The 19,552-nt window shown below is 45.4% G+C and overlaps 1 protein-coding gene across 1 annotated transcript in view; it reads right to left on the bottom strand.

Moving 5' to 3' along the window:
* PPM1L (protein phosphatase, Mg2+/Mn2+ dependent 1L) overlaps window positions 1–9,092 on the bottom strand; it is a 231,708-nt gene extending 222,616 nt beyond the window's left edge. Inside the window, exon 1 of the mRNA XM_080915806.1 lies at window positions 8,040–9,092. Within this exon, the coding sequence (XP_080771932.1) occupies window positions 8,040–8,438 (399 nt within the window). The 5' untranslated portion in view covers window positions 8,439–9,092. The remainder of the gene's footprint in view (window positions 1–8,039) is intronic.
* Between the last annotated feature and the right edge of the window lie 10,460 nt (window positions 9,093–19,552).

Below are 19,552 nucleotides of genomic sequence, written 5' to 3'. Positions count from 1 at the left end.
AAATTGAGAGTAAAACAAATCAGGTATTAACTTCAAGTTAAAAACATAATTTTTTTTTTTCAGAACTGAGTCCCTAACCCCAGGATCACTTAACTATGAGATCAAATGATCATGGCCAATAAAATGTAAATCACTTTTTAAAAACTAAAGACAGCTAGGTCTAATGCCAGCACTTGGGAAGCAGAGGCATGTATACAGCTCTCCTCTGAGTATGAGACCAGCCTGGACTCCTAGAACATTCCAGGCCAGCCAACACTACACGGGTGAGACACTGTCTCAAAAACCAAAAATAAAATAAAGATATAGTAGAGTTCCTGAATCCTGAAAGGGCAGTACTCTGTAACAAAATCTAAGCCATCCATAGACACAAAATAATAATCAAAGGTTGAACTGAAGGCACTGCCTGTGCTAGGACAGGAGGATGGCCTGGGCCTCAGAGCAAGACGTTGTCCCCAGGAAACAAAGGCCTTTCCACCGGAATAAAGCAGATGTGGTAAGTAATACATATTTCCATTCTTTTAAAATGCATCCACACAGGAGCATAGCAGGAATACCATTCTGAAAATCAGAGAGCACATATTTTATGAATGCCAGAAACTCTGCCATGTACAGGAAAAAATGGAGCAAATTCCCAGCCAGACTCACCACTGTCGGAGTGATGCTCTCTGTCCTGGATGAGGCACTCTGGGAAGCCCGGCAGCTGGAAGCAGGCTTTTCCTTCCAAGCTCCTCTTTCAGCGACAGCCCACCCCACACTGCGTGGCCCAGGCTTGGCATCTGACTCACCCACCTCACCTGTCACTCAAAGCAAATCCTCTTGCATACAGATGAGGAACAGGATTGCTAAAGCAAGGCCTGTTTGTGTTGGCCAACAACACCCCATGCTTTCAAATACCCACAGAAGACAGCCCCGGTCCTCAGCCACAGTTGTGGTCAAAATACACATACACATAAAACAAATAAATCTTTTTAAGAAAGAAAAAATAAACTAGCTAGGTCTAGCTATGTGGAGTGATTTGTACCTATAACCTCTGTCATTGGAGAAGCTGAGACAGAAGCAGCACTTGAGTTTCCAAGGTCAAGGTCATTGTCAGAGTAAGCATGGGTTACACAGTGAGATCTATGCTCAAAGAACTAAACAGAAATGCAACCACAAAGCCCAGGAAGGACTTCTGATAACGTCCACACACTTGAACTAGAAACTGGACCGAGAGCTAAAGATGGGGCTTAGCAGTAAAGTACACAGTTACTACACACAGTCCTGGGTTCAATCCCCAGTAGATGGAAGGGGAAAAGTGTATGCATGTGCACAAGTAAAATAGATGAAAGCAGACATTTCTATGATGGCTGCTTCGACATGAAATGCTCACGAGGTGGTATGAAGAGGTGACTGGATCGTGAAGGTACTAATTAACCATCCGTGACTTCACAGCTAGACGGGCTGCTCTGAGGACTTAGGTGAGGAAGGGCTTATCTTATCTCCGAATTCTCCACTGCCGAGAAGAGCTCCGGTGTCTCCGGCCCTGTCCTTCTCCGGCCCTGTCCTTCTGCTACGACACATCCTGTGCCATAATGTCTCTGGTTTGCCACAGAAGGCAGTGAAGCTGGGCTGAGACCTGTGAAACGTGGGCCGCAATAGATCTTTCTTCCTTTAAAGTTGTTTTGTTTTGGTTTTTTTTTTCCCAGCTTCTTGTCACCCTGCAGGAAAGTGGCTAACATCCCCCACCAGGATCTCCTGAAAGCAGACTCACTACAGGACTCGCCCGGCACAGCAACTCGCCTTGTTTCGAATTATGCCCTGCAGTGAAATATTCCAAGCCACTTTTCTGACCTTTAAAAGCAAAAGAGGTCGGGTTGGGAATGCCGTCACCCTTAATCCCAGCACTTGAGAGATAGAGGCAGGTGGATCTCTGAATTCAGGACCAGCCTGATCTACAGAGCAAGTTCCAGGACGGCCAGGGCTGTGCAGAGAAACCCTGGCTTGAGAAAAATAAAAAGGCAAATGAGGCTGAGGCAGGAGGATTTTGAACAGGGGCCAGCCTAGATTATATAGCAAGACCCTATAGAAAGGGAAGGGGGGTGGGAAGACAAAGGGACTCTAACAGCCAGAAACTGGGGAAACCAACTCGAAATCATTCCACCCCATCAGGATGGTCACAGCTCCTTAGAACGTTGAAGGCCAAGAATTTTATTTGATGGATTACCTGTTCCCAGTGCTGATGAGAAGTTTACTTTCCAAATAAATACACTTAACATAAAATAGGATCATCAAGAATCACCATGTACATGAGAATGAACAGTATCCAAATACAAAAACACAACGAAAGGGTTTCCTGGTTGACAGATTTGACAAAAGTCTGCTCTAAGCAATGGACCACCTACTTGTCCAGCTAAGTCTTCATTTTGCTCCCTCTAATCCACTGAAGGGGAAGAAATGTTAACTTCCCCTTCTCCTTCCTAAGATGCTAGACTACCATGGAATGTCAGTTTCTTCTTACGAGTATCCCAGATTCCATAAGCTGGCTCTGACAGGTCATCACATACTTAAGGCTCATGGACGGCCAGTAGTTCTAAGATTCTAAAACGTTTCACCTCCCCAGAGTAGCTTCCTGAAGAGCTAGGGAAACAGCTCATTGGATGAAGTGCTTGCCACATAGGCCTGTGGACAGAAACACGGATCCCCTACACCTAGGAGGTGTGGTGGCCCATCTATAATCTCAGTACTTAGGAGGCAGAGGCAGGCCGTCCTAGGGGCCAGCTGGCTACCTATGTTAGCCAAGGCGGTGAGGTCCGGGATCAGTGAGAAACCCTACCTCAGTAATTCAGAGGAGAATGGTCCAGGTGGCATCAATTTCTAGCCTCCAGATACACATGCACACACATGCAAGTTCATACACACACATGAAAGTATACGTGCACATCACACATACACACACATGCTTCCTCGGGGCAGACAATGCACTGACTCATCTTTGGAGTCACACAGCTTAACCCTGTTTTCCACAAGTGGCACCCCACACAGACAACAGCTGTTGGCGCCATTCGGCTGGCTTTCTTACTAATTTGTTAAAAGATGCGCGAGGTCACAGCCAGTCCCCTACATTCACGTGCCAAGATGTCCCCAAGAACAGGAGAGAGGAAGGAAAAGCAAGAAAGACTGGGGGGGGGGGGAGGGACTTTTGTGAGAAATGTAATGTATCATTTTAAACAAAAATAACTTATTGTCTCTTAAGCCATAAAACATTTCTTCTCAGTAAACCTCTAGGTCTCTTGCACACTATAATGTGAGAGTTAATCATTTACTAACCTCCTTCATAATGTCTGAAATGAGTATACGGCTTGTAATTTAGTTAGAACTGTACCTTATTTCAGAGGGACCCAACGAAACGTACATAAAAACATATTACACCACAAGATAAAATATGTACATAAAGGGAGAGAGGAAAGTGGGACAAAGGGAAAGTGGATGGGGAAAAAATGAGCTATCCTGGGAGTGGGGTTAACACACCAAATGAATGTCTCTGTAACATTCTACACATTTGGAGGTTTAGCTCTCAGCACTGTTAGCAGCAAAAAAACCCACAGGATGACTCAGTTGTATGACTCGACAGCCTTAAGAGGAAAGAGACACGTAGTAGGGAACTACCTCTCCCTTGGTTTTCATGAAAAGCATTCTGCGTGTGCTATGTGCGCTCTGAACACAATGTGTGCTGCGCACGCTACATACGCACCAAAACCCTCATCGTCTCTGCTGTCCGTTTGTCGGGGCTTCAGAAGACCATTCCTCAGAACCTTCACAGACAAGCAACAGTGCACACAGACAGGCACACGGGCTGGAGGCTGTCCAGGAAGAGACCGGGGGATGTCCCTGTCTGTTTTCTCTGAAGAATATGCCTGTGCTCAGACATATATGAGGAAAGCCTGTCTCAAAACAGGTATGCGCGCTCAGAGTCAGAGCCCTGAGAGCCTGGATCCTGCAGGCACACACGATTTCTCATCATTCCTCAAGACTGAAATTGCCAACACGCGCCTGAAGTATGTTCTTCTCTGATATGAAATGTGAACTTTCAAAACTATATGTTACAATATAAGCAATATACATGACCTTTAATACAGGAATGCCTATTAGCATGTGAACAATTAAAAAAAAAAAAAAAAAAAAAACAACCCAGTCACCTAAACAGACGTCAGTCAAAACTGCATCAAAGAATTGATTTTTTCCTCTGTACCTTACTTTAAACAAACAACCAAACGGATGACAAAATGCCTTTTACCTGTAGGTAAATTGTACGTGTCAATCATTCTCCTAGATGACATTATGGGGGGAGATTGTTTATTCGTTTGGTTTGGCTTGTTTTCTCCAGACAGGGTCTCACTATATAGCTCTGGCTATCCTGAAACTCACAATGTAGACCAGACTGGTTTTGAACTCACTGAGATCCACCTGCCTTTGATTCCTATGTGCTTGAGACTAAAAACTGAGCCCAGCCTCTTAGCTAATCTTTTTGAAGTTTAAAAAGAGCAACCTTCCAATAGCTAGTGCTACAATCTGAGCTTTGTTTATAACCTTTGAGTTTCTTGATATTATGTTTCATAAGAAAATCACCACCATAGCTTCAGATACATGCACAGGCAGCCAAACATCTGCCCATAGTATGGTGGAAAGGATGCTTAAAGGGTCCCGGAGAATCAAAGAGCCTGGTCTACTGGATTACAGAGATCTTTTAGACCTTATACATCTAAATAAAGCCACAGCCATCCAGTATAGCCTTCAGCATTAAGTCCAGAGATGTGTTTGTGGGGGCTGGGGTTGGGGGTGTGGAAAACACCTGCTGAATATGCTAGCTCAACTCATAGGACGCTGAAGTCCAAATCAGAATATCTACCAAGTTATTAATTAACCACAGAGAATATTCCTTCTCGGTGATCAGAAACCATGGGACCTGATACCAGAGTGCTGGTTTCTCAATTAGAACCCCTAGCTAATAATCAGAAGTTCATTTACCAGATGTTAGAGAGAAGACACAGAGAATTCGGGGAATAAGTTAGTTATGGGTACCCCACAAACATCTTTCTAATGACGAACGTTGAAATTCCCACAGGTGAACCATCCCTCCCTTGGTTATCACTGCCACAACATGGCAAACTTCCAACTGCTGGAGCAGTCTGTGGTGGTTTTCTCTCCACTGAGTCCTTCCAACATGGTACAGCTAAAGAGGATTCACCTCACATTCATTAGTATCCTTCCCCCCACCCCCTTTTTTAGATAAACTGCTCCCAGATAAAGCTGCTTGAGCAAATGGCCCAAGGTCACAGCTGATATGAAGTCACCAAGATTCAAAGCCAGAACCTAAGTCAAAGCACTCACTTTTTCAGGGCACCGAGTGACACATGCCTCTAAGCTTAGCACTGGGCAGATTAAAGCAGGACTGTCAGGTCGCGCCAGCCTACACTCCGTAGCCAGACCCTATTTTTAACCACAAATAGGCAAGCCAAGCCTTTCTTCTTCCTCTCAGTCAACGGTGCCTCCTTGGCATTTTACCTCACCTACCTCTCCGTCTGGTTTAAGAGCCTGCTCTTGAGTTCCTAGAACACAGTAAGTGCGCTGTTCCATCACTAATCACCGCTCCTATTAGTCCGAAACTTCTCTGGAGGGCAGAAGTCTGTTCACTCACCTCTGTATCCCTAGAGTGGATGTATCTAGGTAAGTACGCAAGCCTGTTATCCGTGAAAAGACCAACAACCAAAGCCTCACACTCCCCACACAGCCTAGGAAGGGCACAATCCCCAAGCTATCTGCACCTCGTCTAAAACAACGGGTTGAATCAGTAAATAAGGATGAAATATACAAGCACGGGAGAAGCTACCTTCTGAATCTAACTCTGTATGGCTTATTTGATCAGGATGAATTATCATGAATAAAATTCAACTCATTTGACCTCCATGTTGTGTATGGCCATGTGCGTACACGTATATACAGAAAAGGCACCTTTTTCTGAGAGGCTGTAACTGTTAACCAGAAAGAAAAAAGATCACACAGTGGCACCCTCCTCTGGTGAACGCTAAAGGCGAGAAGAACACAAGGGAAGGAACTGGATGCCGGGATTATCTTAAAATGATGTAACCAGAGAATTTAAAAAGCAAGAGAGAAGTATCTGCTACTATTCCCATCCCGACTGCTCATTTATAGCACTCTGGATCTTTTCTTTCTTAAGGTAAAACAAAGGCAGAGACCCACCTGACTGCCCCAGACTGGAAGCGAACCCACAATCACTCTAGTTCTTGTGCAAGCTGATAATGCTAACTATTTTGCAAAGAGCAAGCATTTGAACACTAGGCGCCGTGAAAGGCATTTCATGGTTTGGCTAACAGTGGTCACCTTCTCACTTAACACTTGTTTAGATGTGCGCAGTGAACGTGGGGTATGTGGAAATACTTTGAATTAAAGGGGGGTGTCCATCACACCCTTTCCTGGGTGGCGTATTTACCCAGACACTGCTTAGAAACTTTTCAACTGAAACTTTTGGCTCTGCAGACAAATTGAATCATCCAATCACATGCAAGGCCAGAGCATGCCAATACGTCACACTTACAACACTGATACTGCATCAGAACTTCTAAAGGAGTGCTTTCCAAACCCAGAATCAGATGGTCAACAACTGCTGTACTGCAGATTTATAATAAATACAAGTTTATTAAATGATTTACAGGGGAGAGGCTGGCAGCTTGCCTCACCCCCACTGAGTCCAGGCACATAAAGTGACATCATGACTCGGTCATTAAACAGCCACCCTTGGTTGTTGGTATCTCACTATGCAGTGTCTCCTATCTCAACTAGCCTCCTGTCGTCCAGCTATCCTGTGGCCAAGGGGAGGAGCACTCCAAACCGTCCTAAGACTACAAAAGTACACGGAGAAACTTTCATTCTTAAGGGCACATTATAAACAGGAAAAGGGGGTAAAAAACTTTTGTTGTTGTTGTTGTTATTTAAAGACTAATTCCAGTCTTATCACCTACGTTTTCCAAATATTTGAAATGTTTGGTATTCTCTGCAAGGTTGGCAGTGAGGCAGTGTACCTGGGCAACATTTGCAAACCCTGAGTGGAGAGCACAGACCAAGAACAAGTCAACACAGTTCCCCAGAGCCCTCAGAGGGGAGGAAGAAGGGTACTCATGTGAAGGAGCGAGGAGGAGAGGGTAAAGGTAGAAAAGAAAGAGGTGGGCAAGCATGAAACAATGTAAGAGTTACAAGTGTCCAACTGAGGCAGATGTCAAACTCGCTCTGGAACCACGTTTTAACACTGAGTCTGGGCTGAGAGCCAAGGGCAGGACCTCTGGGAAACCTGAGACTCCACACGCCCAGAGTGTCTGATGTCACAGAAAGACCTATAGCGGACTCTAAGCCTATTTCCTGCTCCCAGATAAACGCCAAACAAAGGCTTATAGAAGGAAGAAGACATCAGTCTCCCCGAACTGGTCACCGCAGAGAGGTCTGGCGTGAGGAGGACCGCAGGAAGGCTCTGCGCTCACAGCCACCTCTGCGAAGGCCAGGCAGCCAAAACCCACCAGCAGCGAGGCGCCCTGTCTCCTGTCCTAAGGCTCTAGGGAAGTTGGCAGAGTTGGGAAGAAGCGTGGCAGCTGGGAGGGAATAAAAGTCACAGCTTCCTTCACCGAATCTATACAACTGGCGCAGGCTTCTTCCCCTAGGGGTACACGGAAGACAGCAGCTTCCTTGGCTGCCTGGAATTCAAGAATCGGGACACTGAGGCCTGGTGACAAAGTTCACTGAATATACTAGTCATTCTCCCCGGGAAAGCTGCCGTTATTAACTGGCTTCTGACCTCGGGAATTTTATATTCACATGGCACGGAATATCCAGTGCGTGTCACTCTGCTAAGCCGAACGCCTCCTTGGCAGGGTTGAGAACTTGCTTCACCTTTGTCATCACCAGGTCATCGCCACGCCCCTCTCACCCAGATCCGACCCCGCCACGCACCAGACGCCCGGTTATTTACACACATGGACCCAGAGAACTCCTACCTCGCCGCCGTGCCCATCAAAGATTCCGAAGATGGACGGGTGCGTCTTGTTGGCCAGATCCGTGAGAACTTCGAAGCGATCTTCCATGTGGTCTCTCCGGCCCTGGATGGAGTACACCGCAACGTTATGGCTCTTGAATTCCCAGGTCTTGGAAAACTCGGCCTCCAACACATCAAGTCCTCCAAGACGATCGTTCTGCATAATCTCGGCCACCTTGCCCTTCACCATCTTCACCGCGTCCCGGCTGGACTTGACGATGGTCTTCACTTCGTCCGTGTGGAAGAAGTAACTCCACAGAGCCAAGCTGATGCACAGCAGGAAAAGCGTCTCGGGTCTCAGTAAGAAGTAGCGCATGATGCGACCCAGCAGAGACAGCAAAGTCATTGTATCCTCTATCATTTATTATCCCTAGAGCCCGACCAGCAGCAGCAACGCGCGCCCCGCAGCTCGCGGAGTCCGAGTACTGCGGGCACAGCCCGCGGGGACCAAGGCGGAGAGGCAACCCCGGGCCGGCTGGATGAACCCTCGGCGGCTCGGAACAGTCGTCCAGAATGATGGCAGTTTCCCTTTTGTCTGGGCAGCCCGGAGGCCCGTGCCCGCCGCCCGCGCCGCCTTCCCACCCCGCGCTCTTTGTGAGACCGCAGCGACGGCGGCGGCGGCCGCCGCGGGTGCCCCGGGTGGGCGACAGGAATCAAGTTAAAGTTGCGCCGAGCCGGTCAGCGACGGTGAACAGGATTTCGGGGTGCCGATGCCCGCGCGGTCCCTTTGGGGATCCCCCTCGCGGTCCACGGGAGCGATCGGCAGGTGAGGAAGCGCAGGGCGCAAGAGCCCGGCGGCGAGGGTTGCACGTTCCCCCGATCGCCGCTGCAGGCTGGCTTGGGGACGAGACAGCGGAACGCTGCGATTTCGTCACACCTCCGGGGACGGGGTCCCCGAGACAATAAAAGTTTTGCCGGTGCCTGGGCAAAGGCAGGAGGACACCGAGCCGGGAAACGCAGCACGAAGGGTGCGGAGCCGCCGGCAGGCTCTGCCTGCCTCTCCCGGCACCTCGCAGCTCGGCTCGGCTCGGCTCCGCTCGGCAGCTCCCGGCTCCGCTCGCGCTCGCCCCGCCCCGCCCGGCCCCACCCCGGGAGCGGCGCCTCCAGACCCCGCAGCGCTCTCACTCGGCTGGGGGCCGAAGGAGCTCGCCCGGGCGGGCGCACGTGGGCAGCGGGCGTGTTGGGGGAGAGCCGCGGGGGGTGAGCGGGAGTCCAGCCGCCCAGCTCTAGCGGATGGTCGATTCTGCCTCGGAGGCCGGCTCCCGGGGACAATGTGATAGTGACGTGAGTTCACTGAACCGTAGTTTCTTGGGCGGCACGGCTGCTCGCTGGGGAGCGGGGAGCTGAACCTGAGCGCTTCCCCCTCCGGCACGAAACTCAATGGTACAGTCCACGCCAGGCCCTTCGTAGGGCAGGCGAGACGGGACACATTTCTCCCAGCTCAGGAATCGAAAGCTAGTGATTAGTTAGTTTGGCCACCCGAGGCTGTCGCCACAGAGGCCCGCCAGGACCCCCCGAGAGGCAGGATTTGGACACGGACACCAATAACTATGTCTCTCCGACAGCAGAACCGGGAGTCCCAGAACCGGAGGCTAGACTTGAGGCAAACACGGCCGGTCCAGGACTGCTGGTGGTTACTCTTCCACAAGGAGACTTGGAGTGTCCCTCAGCAAGCGACTCTGCCTGTGGTTCAGGTTAGAAGTCCTCTAGAGGTGGATGCTCGTAGCCAACCATTGACCTGAGAACGGGGTCCTTAATGGAGGAGTTAGAGAAAGAATTGAAGGAGTTGAAGCGGTTTGCAGCCTCATGAGAACAGCAATACCAACCAACCAGAGCTCCCAGGGACTAAACCACAATCCAAAGAGTACACATGGGGGACCCATAGCTCCAGCTGCATATGTGGCAGAGGATGGCATTGTTGGGCATCAATGGGAGGAGAAAAAAGCCCTTGGTCCTACCAAGGCTTGATGCCCAGCATAGGAGAATGTCAGGGCAGGGAGGTGGGAGGAGGTGGGTCGGTGAACACCCTCATAGAAGCGAGGGGGGGCGTGGGGGAGGAGGAGATAGGGGATATGGGGGGGGGGGGAGAAGAATCCGAGAAAGTACATAACATTTGAAATGTAAATAAAATATATTAAAAAAAAAGTCCTCTGGAGGCTTGGAAGTGACAACTACCTCCTCAGTTCTCACGGAAGATGGGGGCAGGAGTTTGGGTAAACAAAGGTGGACCTCAGCAGGATAACTTGAAGTGTGGGCAAGGACTGGTCGCCCAGAAACAAGTGCTCTCTAAAGGAAATGTTTTAGTCTCTCTACCCCTGTCCACCAAGAAAGGTGCTGATCCACTGGTCTGAAGTTCAGGCTTCCTGACGCCCTCCCAGCCAGTGTGGCCCCCAGACACTTCTGCCTTCTTGTGATCCCAATAAAGTTTTAAGATATAAAATATAATTACTGCACTGAGGTGTAACAAATTGTTCAGAGGTAGCAACTAAAGTAACTATAAACAATTTATATTATCTCCAGACTTCTTGTCTACTTTACATAACTGCTAAAGTTTCTACAGAAACCTAGACTTCCCTAAGAACAACAAAAGAAGCATGCTAAGTATTTAAATAATTTGACCCCAACAATATAAACATGAATAAGAGTGATAGGTATAGAATATGAGGAACTGTTAAGAGTATGTTTCTGAAAACTAGGGTATGGTCTATATATGATTATGGCTATAATCATATATTCTCCACCTGATCAAAAAGACAAGTTTAAAAACACATTTGGGTCGTTTCAGTCAACATTCAAGAAGTTCCAAAACCAGATAATAAATGAGAAATCCCTTAAGTACTGCAACTAGAAGGGATGTCCTGTGTATTGTTAGAAAAAAATTATTTCTTACTATAATAATTTAGCAGATTTGAGTTGCATTAGTTTTGTCCATACAACTGTGTCTCCTCCAACAAACACACCTTGTAGATAAACTGATAAAGTTTCCAGAACTACTAGTCTGACCACCCATGAAGTCACTAGCAGTAAAATTCCAAGCTCAAAGATTCTCGGAAGCCTCTGCCTGGGCTTGCATTCCAAGTTCTACAATTAGAGAAGACACCGAGATATGTGATTTGTTCCCCCAAAGCCCAGAAGGGTTACCATAGTGACTTGATTTCATGAGTTAAATAGTAAACTTAGATGCTCTTAAATTCTGTGATATTGTCCTGTGACATTTACATCTAAGAGGTTCATCTGTGTAGAAATCAAGAACATTTTATAAAAGACCCTCTAGGCATTTTTCTATATCTGTTGAGAATTTTCATGGAACTTGCAATTTTTAATGCTTAAATGAGCATTTGTTATACTTTTCTGCAAGCTGGATATGCTAAAAAATAATAAAACCCTTTCCACTGATGCCAAGTTCACTTTTGCTTATTCTGATATACAAATGTTTGTGAGTTTTTGGAGACAAGGTCTTTCTGTGTAGCTTTAGCTGGTCTGGAACTCAATGTGTACACTAGGCTGTCTTTGAACTCATAGATCCTTCTGCCTTTGCCTCCTGGTTGCTGGGATGAAATGTGTGTTCTACCACACCTGGCTGCCAACGTTTTTAGATCTATAGATATGTTTCCATCCATACAACTGTCTCCTTGTGGGACTTTGGTCCAGGCTGGGTGTCAGAGGCCCCACACAGAGAGAAGGGGAAACTGGTTCTACCGCTTCCCCTGCTGGTGTTGCCCGTTCTACCACTGAGCCAGGCGGCAGGGTGCAGGAGAACTTCTGGAGAGGAAATATCTTCCCAAACGGTGGTGTTAACAGCTCTTATGACAGAAGCTCTCGGATGAAGAAATGATTCTTGTACGCCTTTACTTTTGGACAGTCCCCCTATATACAGTTTTTGGGATGGTTCAGAGTCTGACTACAGGTGCTTCCTATTTGCTTGACCTGGGGGCTTGGAAATAGCTTGTCTACATATTTGGGGGTGTGGTCACGTCCTCACTTGCAGAGGGTCCTGGGGTGTGATTGACCCTACCTCACCTGCGGAGAAGGGACTTGGGGCTGATCAGGCTGGAGTCTACGACACACATTCTCCTGGGGAGGAGGGACTTGGTGCAGGACTGACATCACTTTATGGGGGACCATGGTGTGGGCTACATGAAGGAGCCTAGTTTCTCGAGGAACTAGGGAGCATCTGCTGTCTCACCTAAAGTTCCGTAGGCTTCACTTATCTCAAGAAGCAGGGTCCTCTTCACTGCCTGCCGATCGCCCCACATCGCCCAGTGAAAACAGACACCTATCATCCGTGTTTGTGAGATGAGAAAGTTGAGGCCCAAAGACATTAAATATCACAATATAGCCAAGAAGAAATGGAACCCAATTCTGGTCTTGTGGTACTCTAACAACCACTGACTCCCAGTGACATGGAGATGGTTTATATCATCCTGTATTTATCTGATGACATTTCAGTCAATCTTCGTCACAGAACTCTCAACAGCAATAAAAATTACATGGATTCTTATGACACAGATTTGGGACAATCTGTGATGACACAAATACAGATAAACTGTACTCCACCTAAAAACCCTGTTGCTTAAGTGAAGTTTTTTTCCTAAATTTCACAGGTAAGAAAAGGGCAGTGTAAATATTGTATAAGTACTTCATCTGCACAGTAAAAAGAACTCAACAATAAACACTGAGCTGATGGCAGCCCTAAGTTTTTATCAGGTAGAAGAAAAGTAAAAGTCACTTCGAAAGGACCAGAAAGATGGCTCTGCTGGTGACATGCCTGCTGCTCCAGCCCACTCATGTATGAGGGCATGAGTTCAGGTCAGGTTGTAAGTTTCCCTGTGAAGAGACACCATGTCCACAGCAACTCTTAGAAAGAAAGTTGTTCAACAGGGAGGTGCTTGCCTACAGTTCAGAGGTTTTGTCCATTGTCATTACGGCAGAAAGCGTGACAGCGCGCTAGCAGGCATGGTGCTGGAGAGGTAGCTGAGAGTTCTACATCAGTAACCACAGGCAGCAGAGGGGGTGAGGCTGAGGCTGACCTGGGCTTCTGAAACCTCAGTGCCTACCCTCAGTGACACACTTTCTCCAACAGGACCACAGACCCAAGATGCCACTCTGTGAGTTCATGGGGGTCATTTTCACTCAGACCACCACAGAACCCAAGCACCCGTGTCGAAAGCTGGCCATGGACCTATGATCCTATTGTTGGGGAACAGGAGATGGGATTCCCGGGACTTGCAGATTAGCCAAAGGCTACATTACTAATTTAGTGTGAGACCTTGTCTCAAAAAATAACCAACATATATATTGCCTAGTATGATGTTTATCATGCCCTCATCTATTGTGGGTTTACTCCCTGGTAGGAATTTATAAACATCTAATGTGGCTTACATTCTAAGCCTTTGGCTGACTGTGATAAAGCCTTTGAAGTAGAGGCTGAAAGATGGATCCGTGGTTAAGAACACTTGTTGCTCTTGCAGAGGACCCAAGTTCACTTCCCAGCACCCACATATACTCCATTCCTTAACTCCAGTTCCTGGAAACCTGGTGCCCACTTCTGACCTCCAAGGGCAAAGGGGCGTGCACGGGATGCGCATATATGCATGCAGCCAAAACACTCACACACAAAAAAGTAAATAAGCCTTAAAAAGCAAGCTTTTCAAATAAAACCTCTTAAAGACATTTCAAATCACTTAGAAATTCTCTGCACATTTTAAGCTTGTCAAGTATCACCTTGCTCTTATTTTTTTTTTCTGTCATCTCTGTACAAATACGTGATTTGTGTTGATTAGGACGTTTCTCTGACATTCCAGAGTTTATGCCTTTATATGTAAAACTTTTCAACTATACATATGAAAGGTACCTTAAAGCATTATAATGAAGCACAACCCACATAAATACTATGAACACAAGCCAGTGGCCTGGTTGAGAAGCCTACTGTACCATGAAGTTTCTCCTGCCTGCCTTGTCTGTCTGTTCTCCATTGTTATCTGACCAAGCAATATATCTACACCCCTGAAATATTTATGCTAGAATTATTGCCTGTGTTTCTTTTTGTTGTTTTGGTTTGCTTTCTTTTTTTAAAAAAATGACTGTAAAATCAGTGTATCACAATGAACTTACCAATAAAAATATCACACAGTAGATTCATGGACTCATTCGATCACACGCTTGCTTAGTCCCAGACCCTGTGCATCTCTGGGAACTTCCATATAGTTAGATGGACCATTCTGAAGCCCTGGAGGGTCACTTAGAGGTTTAGACACTTTTACTACCAATCCTATTTTTATTTGATCCACGACAAAAAGAACGGAAGAAACAAAGAGTTGTCTTGAAACAAGAAAAGAAGTTCGCTTTTATTGCCTTTCAGAGACTTTATGAATATTATCTTGCCGAAGCTAAAGCTCTAACACTTGCCCTCTAACCTGCCGTTGTGTTTCCACAGGCTCACATGTCGCTGTGTACAGCTAAAATAGGATCAGGTTACTGCAGTACAATATTCCACAGCTCCTGTGCACATCCTTACCATTTTGTTTTGTTTTGTTTTGAACAGTCTCATGAATTTATATATGTATCACCTCTTGGTGTGTAAATATAAATCTCTCCAGGGTATAGACATGGGGGTGAACCATCTAGACAGTAGGGAATGAAAATGCTCAACGTTATAATTCATAATTCAAAATGTTTTCGAAAATGTTACTTCTATTTATAGCCCTTCCAACAGCGTGACTAAGTCTCGGGAATGCAGGGTCTATGCACATTCCCAGGAAGGTGGTTTTCCGTCAACAGCTGACACGGCTGTAAGAGTTACACTGTATAAATCTTCAGCATCTTCTAAAGCATTTCCAGATGCAAAATTCGATAACGAACCTTAGTTTCAAATGGTGTGAAGTGGGGGGAAGAACGTTTTAGTTGTACCAGTAACAAAAGAAATTTATCATTTTAAGTAAATGTTATACTATATCAATTTGGGCTTATTTTAATATCCCACATGTCCTGTCAAATGAAGAATTAATGTCAAATCATCAGTGTTCAGGCACAACGTAATTTTATTTTACTATCTTCAAGAAGCATAAGATTATTTTCTTTAACCCAAGTCTTTATATTAACCACAGGAATAGATCAAGGGTACCTGTTTTCGGAATAAAACTTAGACTGCTGCACCTAATCTGTTTGTATAAACCACTGTTCCTAAGAAACCGTCATCCATTTTTCCTAGCCTTCTCCCTAACAATCGTCTAAAACATTGCTAAATACCGATGTTAATTTGAAAAACAAAACAAAATGTTGAGTAGTCTAGCAGAAAGAGAAAAAAATACCTCCTGGGAATTGTTGATACTGGGGCTCGAGAGATATCTCAGTGCAGCAGGGACCAGTACGGCTCTTCCACAGGTCGCCAGTTCAGTTCCTAGCACCCACATTAGGCAGCTCACAAGTGCCTATAACTTGAGCTCCAGGGTATGCTACACCTTCTGGTATCTGCAGAACGCTCACATGTACATGCATATAAACAAACATGCATGAACATACATGGAAAATAAACAATGAGTTTAAGACAATGGTTGCCATCTGGCTGGAGAAGTGGAACAAAAGTAGAGAGAGCGCTTGTCTAGGTGCTCGAAGCCCAGAAACACACTTCTTCCCAAGGTTAAAGAGAGACCACCACCACAACTCTTATAAAGGAAAGCATCCGCTGGAGCTGGATGACAGTTCAGAGGTTTAGTCTGCTGTTTGTCATGGCAGGAAGCATGGTGGCACACAGACATGGTGCTAGACAGGGAGCTGAGAATTCTACATCTGGACTCACAGACAGCAGGAAGAGACAAGCCACTGAACCTGGACTGAGTTTCTGAGACTCAACGTTTCCCCACACCCACCACCTACCCCGCCTAGGTGACACACTTCCTCTAACAAGGCCACACCACTAATGATAACACTATGGGAGTGTGGAGGCCATTTCTATTCGAGCCACCACAGTGCAAAGTCATTGCTTACCTTATGAGATAACTCAGTGGTAAAGACACTGGCCACCCTGCCTGAGTTCGATCCCCAAGACCACATAGTGCAAGGAGAGAACTGACTCCTGCAAGTTGTCGTTTGGCCTTCACACATGTGCCACACACACACACACACACATACATACAATACACACATATACATACATACATACATACATACACATACATACATACACATTCATACATACATACACACATATAAACACATACACATACATACATACATACACATTCATACATACATACACACATATACACACATATACACATACATACACATTCATACATACACACATATACACACACATACACATACATACACATTCATACATACACACATATACACACACATACACATACATACACACATATACATATACACACATACACATACATACACATTCATACATACACACATATACACACACATACACATACATATACACACATACATACATACACACACATACATACATACATATTCATACATACATACACACATATACATATACACACATACACATACATACATACATACATATGCACATATACACACATATACATATACACATACACACTCACACACGCATACATACACACACATATACATACACACATACACACACACCATATATTTTTAAAGACTTAAAGACTAAAAAATATACAGCTGGAAATGTATTAACTTGCTTAGGCAAAATGCAAGTTAAATTAAGGAATAGTTGGAGAAACATAGGGAACCACAAAAAAAATCACCGAAATTAATTCAATATGGATATCTACTTGTATTATAGTAAAATAGATTATCATTTAGGGAGAGGTGCACGCAGCAATATTCTATTCTTATGAAGAATTCACACCCAATTCTTGTGAAGGCCTCTCGACCTAACTTGAGAATAACTGGATTGCCTTAAGGCTTCCTGTGTTCCACAAATAATTTCTATTGAAAAATATATGTTTTATGTTGGGGTCACTGGTAGATGAAATTGGAGCACCTTACTAATTTAAATATAAGATAATTTTTTCTTGTGTGTGTGTGTGTGTGTGTGTGTGTGTGTGTTTGGTCCAGAAGGCAGTGGAAGCCAGCTTTCTCCATGCTCAGGATGCAAAAAGGTAGTTTATCAGTTCCATACCCATTTTTAACCAGATATAGGTCAAAACTGCTGGCTATGCGTGAACCCTACGCCTCCATACGCTCCACTTTCAACCCTAATAGCTGTAAATGAGGCCCACCTAAGCTCACCCTGAGGGACCTCCAGGAAAGTGTACCTATTTAATTCCACCAAGATACCCCTAAAAAGCTCCCCCTATGCAGATTCCTTGAGCCATACACAAAAGGTCAATTCTAAAAATGGTCATCAAATTATTTACAGGTTCCAAAGACCATCTGGCTTGCTTGCACTAATGGCTTGATCAAATGTGTGACTTCTGAATTTCTTGCACCAAAGGAAAGCCCTCTTTTTTACATCCTCATACATGTTATGCCACGGTGTTTCATGAAAAGGAAGGTAGGACCACCTATATCTAGATTCTGGTATCCCCAGTGCATAATGAGCCATCCCATTCTCGTTTCCTTATTGATGGGGGCAAGTATCATGGGTTCTGCTGCAGTTGGGAACTTCAGCCCCCATAATGGGGGATTAAAAACATTAAGCCACACAATATTCAAGTAGACATAAAGCTGCTGTCTCAGGGTTTTACTGCTATGAACAGATACCATGACCAAGGCAACTCTTAGAAAGGACGACATTTACTTGGGGCTGGCTTACAGTTTGGAGGGTTAGTCCATTATCATCATGACAGGAAACATGGCAGCACACAGGTAGACATGGTGCTGGAGGAGGAGCTGAGAGTTCTACATCTTGATCTATAGGTACAGAGGAGACTGTGTGTCACTTGAGCATGTATGACCTCAAAGTCCATCTTCACAGGGAAACACTTCCTTCAGCAAGGCCACACCTTCTAAAGGTGCACCTTCCTATGGACCCATGGGGGCCAATTACATTCATACTACCACATTCACTCCCTGGCCCCCGTAGGCTTGTAACGCAAAATGTCTTTTGTCCAACTTCAAAAGTCCCCATAGTCTAAAAAGTTGTTTAAAAGTTCAAAGTCTCTTCTGAGATTCATGCAATCTCTTCACTGCAATTCCCTGCAAAATCGAAAAGTAGATTACATACTTCTAACATATAATGGCATAAGACATGCATCACTGTTCCAAAATGTAAGAAAGGGAGCATAGTAAAAAAAAAAAAAAAAAAAAAATACTGGACCAAAGGAAGACCAAGAAATAGCTGGGCAAACTCCAAACTCTGCATTTCCATGTCTGATGTCAAAACGTTCTTCAGATCTCCAATGCCTTTCAAGCTTTGTTGACTGCAATACATGTCTTCCCCTTGAGCTGGTTCCACTCCCTGTTAGCAGCTGTTCTCGACAAGTGTCCCACAGCCCTGACTCTCCAACCTCTCTGCAAGGCAATCCAGGCTTCACTATTATAGCTTCACACGTCCTTTCTGGGCCTCCATGCAGGAACCCTATCACATGCCTGGCCTCAGTGGTGGGAGATTCTATAACCCCTTTCTTCTGTTCTTTATTAAGAACCTTGTGGCTGAAGCTGGTAAGTCCTGCTGTGTGCTGGAGCTGGAACATTACCCACTTGTTCACCAGCTTTCTGTTTTTGATGTTTTCCTTGACTGCTTACACTTGGCTGTTCTAGAACTACCAATGTAGACCAGGCTGGCCTCGAACACAGAAATGTGCATGCCTCTGTCTCTTCAGCATTAGGATTAAAGGCATGTGCCACCACACCTGGACCTAAGCTTTTCTTTAATACCTTTCCACAAATTGAAATCTTAGCTGAGTGGAATCTTTTGATGAGGTCACCATTCCCTTTTTTCCATTTAACATCAAGCTTTTCTTTACTCTGTTTATCTCCTTGAACACAGGATTTAACTCCATTGTTTCTAGTGTTCCATTTCTCCTCTAATTGCACAACTTCGTGTGCTTGGCTCGCTCATTTTTATTATAGATCTCTACAGGCATGGCCATTAATAACCACAGGGCATAGTCTACACTAGGCTGTCTTGAATTTTCCTCTGTAAATGCAATTAATCCAAAACTCTGCAATTTAGCCTCAGGCAAATGCTTAAGCAAGGGCAAAAAGCAGATACATTCTTCACCAACATATCATAAGAAGGATCTCAGGGGTACATACTAAAATTATTCTCCTCTGAAGACTCTTGAGCCAGGCCACCACAGTTCAAATCAGTCTTTCATGCCCTTAGTAGTATGACCCAATAAGCAGATCTTAAAGCATCTTACTGCTTTCCTAACACAAAGTCCCAAAGTCCACATTCCTCCAAAGAAAAGCATGATCACGTTTATCACAGCAATACCCCAGCCCTGGTACCAACTTCTGTCAGAGTGTCATTGTTTTGAAGAGACAATATGGCCATAGCAACTCTTCTAA

The sequence above is a fragment of the Micromys minutus genome (genome assembly GCF_963924665.1).
Source record: "Micromys minutus genome assembly, chromosome: 4".
NCBI classification, from domain to species: domain Eukaryota; kingdom Metazoa; phylum Chordata; class Mammalia; order Rodentia; family Muridae; genus Micromys; species Micromys minutus.
The sequence above is the reverse complement of the archived record's forward strand: the minus strand, read 5'-3'. Positions and strand labels throughout refer to the sequence as shown.